The following is an 11,703-nucleotide window of genomic DNA, read 5'->3' as shown; positions in this document are numbered from 1 at the left end:
TCAGGGTTGCGTTCCCCTCCCCCAGTCAGCAACGGGTCGAGAGGCGGCGGCGGCGGCGGCGGCGGCGGCGATAGGGGGCGGAGAGGCAGGAGCGCGGCGGGACGCGGCCTGGACCGCGCGTACTTCGGGCGGTGGGATTCTCTCCGCGTCGGTGGTAGTAGGAGCTGCCGCTACAGCAGCAGGTTTGTGTGAGGTAGGTCGGGACGCGGGACCGCTATCCCTTTGGGGCACTGGAGACAAATGCGGGGCCTAGCGAGGGCCAGGAAACCGCGGCCTCGCTTAACAAAGAGTCGGCGGAGCCTCTGGGCACCGGAGGCCCAGGGGGCCGGGGAGGGGTGAAAGTGTGGGGCTGAAGCCTTGAGGGATTCTTCCTAGCCGCGTCGCCTGCCCATGGCTCCCACTTATACCACTGCTCTTGCGGAGGCCCAGGTGGCGGCTTTCCGGAGGCGGCGCCCACCAGCTCGGCTACGGAAGGAATTTGCAAGATGCCGATCTCAGAGGCCGGGATAGCCACTGGGAGAATTCTGACCCTATTCGGCAGCAATTGGCCCTTATAGGCAAAAGTTGCCAGATCAAAAGACAGTAAAAGCCATAGTCTGTGATCTTGGTGCAGCTTTGAGTAGATCAGTGATTAGCATCACCATCGTCACACAAACTTTTTGCGGCCTACTTAACAGCCTGTCTGATGTGAGTAAATAATTTATATGGAGTTGCAAGCATACGTGCCAATAACAAGGAGAAACCATCGTACTGGTCGAGAGTTTTGGGGAAATCCTAGCTTCCTTAAAATCTTAGCGAAGTATTTCCCCGTTTACGCCTCATTGAGACGGTCGTTCAAATTCCTCTGGCTTCCCTGGATGTTGTTTTTTGTAATGATGTTTCGATACAGATAGATACATATTCTCTCCCACATATACACTCTGGAGCTCCTAAAGGGCAGAGATTATTTTTAATTCACTGTAACTTTATAGAGCCAAGCCCAGTTCTGGCACATAGGAAGTGAGCAATAAGTGTTTTGTACAAAAATTAATTATAAGACACAGCATTGAAAAAATGTATGCTTAGTTTTTCCTGTATCTAGAAGTGGCATTATATGGCCTAATCTGCAATTCATTTATTCGAGGAATACTGTATGCCTATTCCCTAGCACTGTTTTAGGTCTGTGACCTCTGCTCTCATGAACCTTACTTTCTAGTGGAGGGAAGAGAGTAAACAAATATATAAATTATACTGTATGTTACAAAATTATTAGTGCCTTTGAGAAAAATGAAGCTGGAAAGAGGGATGGGGAGTTGTTATATTTTGAAATAGGGTAGTCCAGGAAGTATTTACAGACAAACAATATTTAAGCAGACTAAAAGCAGGTGAGGGAGGGAGCTGAGCCAGTGTCTAGGAAAAGGAATGTTCTAGGTAGAGGGAACAGCAAGTGTAAATGCCTGGAAGAGGATAATGCTGGCCTGTCAGAGGAACAATTAGGAGACCAGTATACTTGGAGCACTGTGAGCAAAAGAGGGAGTAATAGGAGATAAGGTCAGGGAAGAAAAAGGAGTCGAGAGTCGGGGCAGAACAACCAGGACCTTTTAAGCTATTGTGAGGATTTCTCTTTTGCTTTGTCTGAGATGGGAACCATCTAAGGGTTTTGAGCAGAGGGGTGATAAGACCTGACTTACATTGTAATAATTTAGTGTAATTCATGTAGGAGTGCAGTTGCTTACATTTTAGTTTTTATCAAATCGATATTCATATAATCAGCTCTTAGTTTCTTTAGTCTAACAGAGAGGAAAGAGATGTTTCTAAAGTAAGTATAATCCAGTATTTACTTACATTTGGCTTAAGAATGTGATGGAATTCCTAGGTTTTTTTTTTAACAGATTCTCCTTGAAGAACTGACCTGTTTATAATGTGAGATCATCTCAAGACAGATTGTTAGACGGATACTAATCAAGTGCCACTACAACTCTTTCTCTTACTCCAAAAACAAGTGATAAAGTAATGTGGTTTTATAATCAGTTGTTTTTAGTCCACTATTTTAAAAGTCATTTGGGTCATATCTTGTTTTCCACCATTGTCCAAAACATAAATTCTGGCCAGCTTACTTACCTTCCTTATGTTCCATGCTTATTCTAACCTTTGCTATTTCTAGCTTTCCTCCTTGGAATGTCTTCTTCCTTCACACACTTCTCTACTCAGCTTTCATCTTTTTGTGCCTCGCCTGGATTCTAGCTGTCTTATGAAGCCTGTCCCCACTTATTAGCTCATAGTGATCTCTGACATCTTCAGTGTCATGTAGCACTTATATATGGAATCCCTGAGTTGAAAGAGATCTGAGAAATATAGCTTGATATTCTCCATTTACCAATGGAAAAATTGATTTCTGGAGAAATAATAATGATAAACATGACAACTAATACATAATGTGCACTTACTATGTGCCACTCTTTGTTGTAAGTGTATTTTTTATATTAACTCAGTTTTTCACACCAACTGTGAAGTAAGTGATATTCTCACCATCTTACTGATGAAGATACTGAGGCCCAAAGAAGCGTGGTGAAGCTAGAATTTTAACATAGCCTGGCTCCATAGTTTGTGTTCCTTTATTATGCTATTATGATTTTCTCCCAGATCATAGTATTTTAGTGCCTAGAACCATACCACGTAGAACTTTATGCTATCTTTAGTTTTTCTCCTTGGCCAAGAGGTAAATCCCCTTGGGTCTTCTGTATATTGACTAAACATGATTAATGAATGTATACTCTGGAAAACAAGAAAAAACAGAGAAGCCTGCTTCTTCCATGAAATCTGTAACATGGAGTTGGAGAGGTAAAAGAAGAATACAAATAGTTATGATTAACTGTTGGTGGTTTTATGACTATAAAAGGGGTTTAAGGAAAGCAGTTGCACTTCCCTGGGGGAATCATATTCATGTCATAGTTCTAGGAGTTGATATTTAGGTGGGCTTTGAAGGATAGGACTTTGGTAGGTAGGTATATATAGTGAGAGATTTAGTGGGGAGAGAATCCAGGTAGAGGGAAAACTCACCAAAGTGCTTGGTTTTCTTGGGAAACTGATGAATACGAGAAACCCTGGGAGATAAGAATAGTAGTTTCTTGCTGTCGTGGAGGGTCTCATTCCAGCCTGATTGAGTAACTGTGGAGAGCTATTGAATTGAAGGGAATGACAGAGTCAGAAATGTGCTCAGGAAGGTTTGGTGGCCGCAGAATCTGGAAGAACATAAAAGGGTTTTTTGCTGAGCATCTAAAATAAATGCTCATCTCCCTCGGGTGCGACTTTCCCTAGTTCCACAATATGAACAACATATTGTTTGTAAATATTCTTTCTAAATCTTATCTCACTAGAATTATTTTAATCTCTTTTAAGGGATTCCTGAAGAAAACGAGATGGTCTTAATTAAGTTCAAGCAAACTAGTACTTATCAAGTACTTATTTTAGCCATGTGTTAACTTTCATGGAACATCCAAAATGAGTAAAGACAGCCCCTACTTGGAAGTAAGGGTGGCCTAAAGGTGAAGATGGACATAGCATAAATCAAATTTAGTACTAAGCAGACTGAACTAAGTGCTATCTAATAGCAGTTCAAGCAAAACCTATAAGGGATGTATAGGAGGAGAGGCACAGAACCAGAAAAGTAGAGCATGTTATTTTTGGTCCCCTCAACAGTGTCATTGTAAAAAGCAGTTTTGAGAACTCTTCCACATTGGCTTCAGAGTCCATTATAAGCGCTTTAATTTCTTTTTATTAATGTTAAACCTTAATACAAAAAAGAAAAAAAAATAACTCCTATTAGTATTTTGATTAACAGCCCTCCAGCTATCTCTGTATATGTACCACATGCTTTTACATTGAATTACATTGAATTATACCATCCACCTTGTTTTATGCCCTTATTTAACTGAATGCATAATAGACACTTTTCCATAAATGTAACTGGTAAAACTTAAAATACATATTTCTTTTGGCTAAGCAATTGCCTTAAGAAAATAATTAAAAGTTTGCACAAAGATATAACTACATGATATGTTTCATAATGTTATAAAACAGTAGAGAAATGTATTTATTGACTTTTAAAGATGTTCATAGTATGTCATTAGGTGAGGAAATCAGTAACTAAAACAAGGTACAGTGTAGTTTCAATTCTGTTTTTAAATTTTGTGTGTTTATAAATAAGTGCACAAAAAATAGCAAAAGATATCAACAAAATTACAGATCTGGTAGAGGAAGTTCCCCTGCCCTCCAATTTCAGATAGTTTGAAATTTTGTTCCTTTTTGCTTTTTGAGTTTTCTGCTTTTCTACAGAACTTAGGTAACTTGCATCATCAAAAAAGGGTTTTTGGAGCCAAGACTAATAAGATACTGTAAGGTCTTGTTTTAAGCTGATTTGATTGATGCGCAGGAAATTTCTTTGTAATCCTTAACTGTAAGCTAACTGAATACATAAGGCAACATTTCAATGATTCATGGTTTCTCACTGATACTGTTCCTGTGGTCACTTGCTCAATAAATTCCTGGTTCATAAGTACTCTTCAGAGACAGATACATAGATAATTTATGCAAATAACTGATCTTTTAATTTTTGCTTCTTTGAACCTTCCAGATGTCATTGCTAGAGGATAACCTTTAATTTTGAGACAGCGTTGCTGATAGCACCTCAATCTCTGTTACAGCAAGCATTGCATTATGTTGTAATTGTGGGTTGTTTTTGTCTTTTATCTTTTTTGGCAGGAGAGGACGTCTATTTTCCTGATATACTGTAAACTTGAGGATAAAAATTAAGAGATTATGTGTTTTCATCTTAGTATCTTTAGTTGCCTAACACATCAGATCTTCCAAAATATTTGTTGTCTTTTATGAGTATTTTTGGCAGCTTAAAAGATGTCAAATTAGTAATCAAATCCTTTTATGCTACATTGCTGTTTAGATTGAGATCTCAGTAAAATACATAACGATTTCTTCAGTGTTTTAGAAAATGCGACCATTTCATTGAGGTTAGCACACTATGCTTCGGAAGTACAAAGTTAAAGTTTTAATTGAGAGGCAGAAGTTTAAAATGAAATTGTAGATAGAGGTTGGAAGAGACATAAAATCAATAGGCTATTTAATCTGTAAAGTTAAATTTCTATTAACATGTTTTGTTCCTAACAGATCAGTCATTGACACCATGAACTGGAATAAAGGTGGCCCTGGCACTAAGAGGGGATTTGGCTTTGGAGGTTTTGCCATTAGTGCTGGAAAGAAGGAGGAACCCAAACTCCCACAACAGTCCCACAGTGCCTTTGGGGCGACCAGCTCTTCTTCTGGATTTGGAAAGTCGGCTCCACCACAGCTCCCTTCTTTCTACAAAATTGGATCTAAACGGGCCAATTTTGATGAAGAAAATGCGTAAGTGGTAATTCTGGTATTTTAGCAAAAGTTGGGCTTTAAGATATTCATTCCATCAACAGAAATAGAGGCAAAGAGACCCTTTGTTTCCTGAATAATAATATGACCTCTTAAATCGATTATCTCACTGAATTGTATTGTTGCTAATAAGTTAAATCATCAAGTTTACTCATTTGTAAGGAATATAATACTTGCTTATACCTTTACTTTTTCCAAAAAGGATTTGAGGCCATTGAAACCTAAAATGGCTGAAGAGTTGTAAACAATTCATGTGGTTTTTGATGGTCTTTACTGAAGTATTTACTGACACCATATAAGTTGTTTTGTAAACACAGGCAGTTGTCAGAACTGGTAGAGACAGTTTGCCTCCACACCCAATTCCTTAAAACTATGTTATATCTTAGAGTGGTAGAAAAATCTCAGAGTTTTGCCTTCAGTTCTCAGGAAACATTTTTACCAATTATCTTTTTTAACTCGATTGTCTAATAAGGTGGTTACTATAAAAAGTTGGGGTTTGAAGGTTTGCATTCTAATTCCTTTAGATTATAATTTGTCTCTGATGGATCCGAAGAAATCTCTTATTGCTGTTAATTCCAACCTGGTTGTGACACTGCTTGAGATTTTTTTTTTTTTTTAATTAAATTTATCAAGATCGGAGTTCTTAAAGTACACAGCAGCATTTTTAAAAGCTGGTATGTTATTCAGAAATTGAACACAGAAGTAGGTGTTTAAGATTCAGCAAAGTCAAGGATCATTATTCTAGAGAATAGTTTACCAGTTCAGGGATACTTTTTCATTAGTTAAATGAAACCTATGTAAATGAATAGCTACGTGTGTGCGTGTGTATCTGGCACATGGTTAGAGTTTTTGTATTAATTCCTAAGAAGATTTGAAATGCTTTAAAATTTTAAGCTCTAGCTGTTATTTAAACTTATTTATAATTACATGTAATTATACTATATTTAAATTTATTAGATATTTGGTTGTATTGCTATTTTGAGGTAAGGTGTAAACTAGGGATCCCCAGCCTCTGGGCTGTGGACCGGTACCGCATAGTAGGAGTTGAGCCAGCTGGTGAGCGAAGCTTCATCTGTATTTGCAGCACTTGTAGCATCACCGACTTAGCTCCACAGATCATCAGGCATTGGATTCTCATAGGAGCACCAGTCCTGGTGCCAGAAAGGTTGGGGACTGTCGGTCTAAACGATGTTTTGCTTTGTTTTAGTTTGTAAAAAGCTATGTATAGATACCTTTTCTTAGCTTTTTGTTAGTGGCAAAGTGGTACTTTCTCTAGACTTTGAGGTTGTTTTTTCTAAATACTTAAGTAGTTTGATGAATGATTTTGTATTGAGCATTTATTTTTAATTCTAGAAGTTTTCTGTTGGTCCTCAGAAAATAGCCCACAACTTCTGATGGCAATCCCTAGCCTTATGAGTATCTTTCAAAAATTTTAAAGGATTGTAAAGAATAAACTAGGTTTTTAATATTTAATATGAAAGGAATTTTTTCCATAGCATACACTCTAGTACTTACCATATCCATTCAGCAGTGATATACTAAATTTGTGCTAAAAATGCATCCCTTTTTACAGAACTGGAAATGTGATTTGAACAGGCACTATTGAAATGAAGAATCTGCAGTGACTTTTTTTGGCAATATTGGAATTTTGCATGTGTTAAGTAATACTTAATTAGGTCCATAAGCAAAGCCTAGAGATCTCTGATTTGACTTGTATACTTTAAATCTCTTACTAGTAATATAAATCATAATAAACATTCCTGTTAAATGAAAGATTCTCTGATCCCAAGCTAAAATAAACATTTACTTTACCAATCATGCATCTTAATTTTCAGATATTTTGAAGATGAGGAAGAAGACTCTAGCAATGTCGATTTACCTTATATTCCTGCTGAAAACTCACCTACCCGCCAGCAATTCCATTCCAAGCCGGCAGATTCTGATAGCGATGATGATCCCTTGGAGGCATTCATGGCTGAAGTGGAGGCAAGTATCAACCCTGTTTTATTAAAATTCTAAGCAATTAGGAATAGGCCAAATTAACCTCTTGTTTCAGTTCTCATTCAGAATTTTTCTGGCCCTTTTTTTTTTTGGAGAATTTTGCTCTTGTACTGTGGTTTCTTAAATACACTTCCACCTGCCCTGTAGCATTTTCAGAGATGATCAGTGGCTAGAAATTTGAACTGTAATTCTTAAAACATAGTAGCTCAAGATTTGCGTTTTAATAATTCTTTGTATATTCTTAAATGGAATGAACATTATCTCATTCAATCTAACATTTATTAAATACTTTTTTTGTAAGGCACTTAAACTTAAGGAACTTGGTAATAATACAAATTTTGTATTCTGTAATTTTAATGTTTAGTATTTATTATCAACATTATCAACATTCATGACCTCCCTGTAGACGTCGAAGCTTGCGACGTCTTACCTTAAAACTTCTCACTAGGCTTTTATGATTTTGCATTTTGTTCATTTTCTCCCATCACTTTGACTTTTCTTTATGTTTATTTTTTGTTATTAAAAATTTGAAACACATACAAATGTAGAATAATAAAATGAGCCCCCGCCCTGTACACTCTTACCCTACTCTATCAGTTGACAATTTTTGGGCAGTCATGTGTTATCTAGCCCCTCCCACCTCTCTTTTAGATTATTTTAAAGTACATCTTACATATTATTTCATCTATCTATTTCTATATCTCTAAGATAACTCTTAAAAAACATAACTACCATATACCGTTGTACCAAAAAAATCATTACATATCCATCTGTCTGTTATCTGTTATTCTTGTGATCCTCTTCCATTTTCTCAGTATGATAATTCTCCTATGCTTCTTTGTATTGATCTGCTATCTTTACTTTTTATACATTCCTTAGTAATCTCATCTACTTTTATAGCTTCCATGTCAGTAATTCATGTCTTTATTCTCTTAGTTGCTCTCTTGTTTTAGCTGTGCTTTTTTAGATGCATATTGGCCATTTTTACATAAGTGTGTCCTTCCTGGCACCTTAAACCTAATTCATCTTTACCTCTTCAACTAGACCTTTTTTTTTTTCTCTTAACGGTACCAATATCACACACAATCACCTTGTCTTTAATTTCTTTGTTTTACTTGCCCTGCTTTTTAATTTTCTTTTTAACAGATGATCAAGCATGTTCATGATTTAGTTCATTTAATCCTCAGAATAACAGTGGGGAATAGGCAGAAAGGAAATACATAAATGCAGTTATTTAATTTAAAAACTGAACTCTAAGATAACTCAGATTCCTTGCCCCAAATGACATTGGTACTAGGTGGCAGAGCTGGGACTTACTTGCTTAGTAGTGCTGACAGCTGAACTCTTTCCAATATATCATTGTTGCCTTTTCTTTTATCATTTGCCAAGTTCTGTCAATCTTTACAATATTTCTTGCATCTGTTCCTTTCTGTTTCTACTATGTTCATACTAGTTTATACCTCATTAACTCTTGCCTGGTCTAAATTCTCTCTTTAGGCTCTTTGCTCTCTCGTTTATGTGCTTTCCAGCAACAGAGTAATTAGACTAAAGCATGTTTCTTATTGTGTTTTCCTCTTGCTCAAAAATTGTTACTGCATTGCTTATGAAATAGTCCTTCCACATTTATCATTTACTTGTTACCTGAAGTCTTCAGCCAGAATTTATCTCTCCTCTAAGGAAGGAGGGAAAGAAAGAATCTGGTATGGATTTGTTTTTGTTTGGCCTAGACATTGCTTTTTTAAAAATGTGAGCCAACATTTTTAAGATCAGGAGATTTTTATCTAAAAGTTCAGACTCTTGAAAAATGAAGAATTTGGCAATAGTAAGCCTGCATTCTTGCATGGTTGTTGCTGAGCAAATGGCTGCCTGCTTTAGACAAGGCATGCTTTTTCTAGTTCACTGTAGTTTCATTAATCCCTGTTGACTTCTTGACATTGAGGCCACCATTCAGAGCCATTTATCATCACACATTGTGGTTTTCTTGCAGTGGAGAAATATTTTTCTGAGCTTGGGTCTCTTATCAAATCTCAGAAAATAAAAGACTCAGGGCCATGTGATACAAGAAAAATTAGAGCATGCTTCTTTAGAAGAATATTTGTACTTACTAAAGTGCAAGGGAGGCATGTCTTTGTCAAAAGAATATAACTTATCTTGGCTCATTTCATTCGTTGTCAGATTGACACCCATTAGGTATTTGAGTTTTCCACCTTTGATTTAGAACAACTCAGATTACTTGGCCAGAGTATGCACCTACTGGGTAGAATAACCAGGATTCAGTTCAAAAGCCCATAGTTTTTCTGGGGTATCATTTTGTATCTCAGTTCTTATAGCACTGTGTATTTCTGCCATAACACCAAAAATATTTAGAACATACATATGCTTTGCATCATGGTAGCAATTTGATAAATATGTTAAATGATTCTATCTAGAAATGAAGGAGTAAATTGTTTATGTTTGAGATGTCTCTCATACATTTCTTTTTTTCTCTTTTTGAGATAGGGACATTTGCCAAAGGTCCATGTTTCTCATATTTTCTCTACTGATAAATTAGTAGAGCTATCTCTACTGATGAATTAGAAGAAGAATCAGCTCTCTATTTTCTAGGTTTAAATTAGATTTAATTTTTGGTCGTGCCAGCTGCCAGAGCCCTTTTTGAGTGGGAGTCTCCAAGAATGGCCCAAATTCTCTTGGTTAGCATTTCAAATAGTTAAAACAGTGTGGGGTATCATTCCTCTGGGTGTTTTTTTGGGTATAGTATCCAAAGGGGTTTTGTCGATTTTAGGGCAAAGAGATTGGATATTGTCTGCTCTTGGAGAGAGTGCTGTTGCAAGAGTGTATTGTATTAATACATTGGTGTAAACTTTTCTAGAAAGTATAAACTTTTGTAATGTTTGAACTTAAGATGATTTATTTTTAGCCAGTGTTTCAAAAAAAGATTTATATAGGTTTGAAAAATATGTTCTATAAGTGCTTGCAACCCATTTCTTACGTTACATAGCTTATGTCATCTTGACTTTTGTTTAAAGGTTTAAATATATGTCTCAATCCCTTGAAAAATAGATTGTGTATAATATTTTTAAAATAATTCCTTTTTATCAGGAGCATTTGATTAGGTGGAATGCTTAACCATGCCAGGTTTAATACAGTGGCATACATGTTGCTTTATAACAAGGAATAGTTGCACAGAATGTGTTTTAACCTTGGGAAAAATTAGTTAATACTTCTGACCTTGATTTCACATGTATAATACAATTTACAAGTCTACGGCCATGCTACCCTGACTGTGCCCGATCTCGTCTGATCTCAAAAGTCAAGCAGGGTTGAGTGTGGCTAGTACTTGAGTGGGAGACCACCTAGGAAGACCAGGTGCTGTAGATGTTTAAAAAAAAAAAAAATTATATTAGTGATTATCGATTTGCCGTGTGTAAGAATTGCCTATAGAAAATGGAAAAACTACATGCATTTAACTACAACTCCAAGGGTTCAGATTTAGTAGGTTTCGAGCAGAGTTTTCAGTCTCAGGACTATTGACATTTGGGGCCTCCGTAATTCTTTGTCGTGGAGGACTGTCCTGTGTAGTGTAGGTATGTGGCCTTTACCCACTAGATACTAGTTAACCCCTCTCCCTCAAGTTGTGACATTTAAAAAAGTGACCAGTAAAGCATTTTTTGCTCATTTTTCTATGCATCTCTATATATTGCATATAGAAATCATGCGATCCATGTATAGCCAATTTTTTAGAACACTTGATTATTTCTCTTGAAAAACAATTGTCAAGGGGGTGGCTCCATAGTGTAGTGGTTAGCATGTCTGCTTTACACGCAGAAGGTCCTGGGTTCGCGCCCCAGGTGGAGCCATGAACCATACTCCTGGTGTGCCAGGCCCCCCGAGTGCGCCAGGGGCGCCAGGCCTCGGGTACGTGCCGCAAGCATGTGGGAGGAGACGCCCCACCTTCAGAGATCCAGTTCTTAAGGGGAAACGGCAACATCCATAGGTTGGGGGAGGAGTTACAGAGGGAGGGAAAAAAAAGCAATTGTCAAAATACATAGCTAAAACTATGATAGCATTTGTTCGATTCTCAAAATTCTTTAGAAACAAATTTCCAGTGTTTTTAGTTGACGTGATTTCATACAGCCTTTTGTTTCATTAGGATCAAGCAGCTAGAGACATGAAGAGGCTTGAAGAAAAGGACAAGGAAAGGAAAAACGTGAAGTAAGTTGTTTTCTTCTCCCTCACAAAGGTTATATGAAAATAAAATATTGCAAAGCCTATTCCCCTGAAGTTTAT

The 11,703-nt window shown here is 37.0% G+C and overlaps 1 protein-coding gene and 1 pseudogene across 2 annotated transcripts in view; both read left to right on the top strand.

Annotated features, from left to right (window-relative positions):
• Positions 1-34: 34 nt before the first annotated feature.
• DDX42 (DEAD-box helicase 42) overlaps positions 35-11,703 on the top strand; it is a 29,531-nt gene continuing 17,862 nt past the window's right edge. Inside the window, exons 1-4 of one of the 2 annotated variants that reach the window (XM_011368534.2) lie at positions 35-193; positions 5,161-5,397; positions 7,251-7,401; positions 11,567-11,628. In XM_011368534.2, coding sequence (XP_011366836.1) covers positions 5,177-5,397; positions 7,251-7,401; positions 11,567-11,628 — 434 coding nt within the window. In that variant the 5' untranslated portion in view covers positions 35-193; positions 5,161-5,176. Of the gene's footprint in view, positions 194-5,160; positions 5,398-7,250; positions 7,402-11,566; positions 11,629-11,703 lie in introns of those variants that run through there. The other variant, XM_023535637.1, reaches the window with a different exon arrangement.
• On the top strand, positions 10,676-10,794 carry LOC111744930 (annotated as a pseudogene).

Source organism: Pteropus vampyrus, unplaced genomic scaffold, assembly GCF_000151845.1.
Source record: "Pteropus vampyrus isolate Shadow unplaced genomic scaffold, Pvam_2.0 Scaffold143, whole genome shotgun sequence".
NCBI lineage: Eukaryota > Metazoa > Chordata > Mammalia > Chiroptera > Pteropodidae > Pteropus > Pteropus vampyrus.
This window is presented reverse-complemented; position numbering and strand designations above follow the sequence as displayed.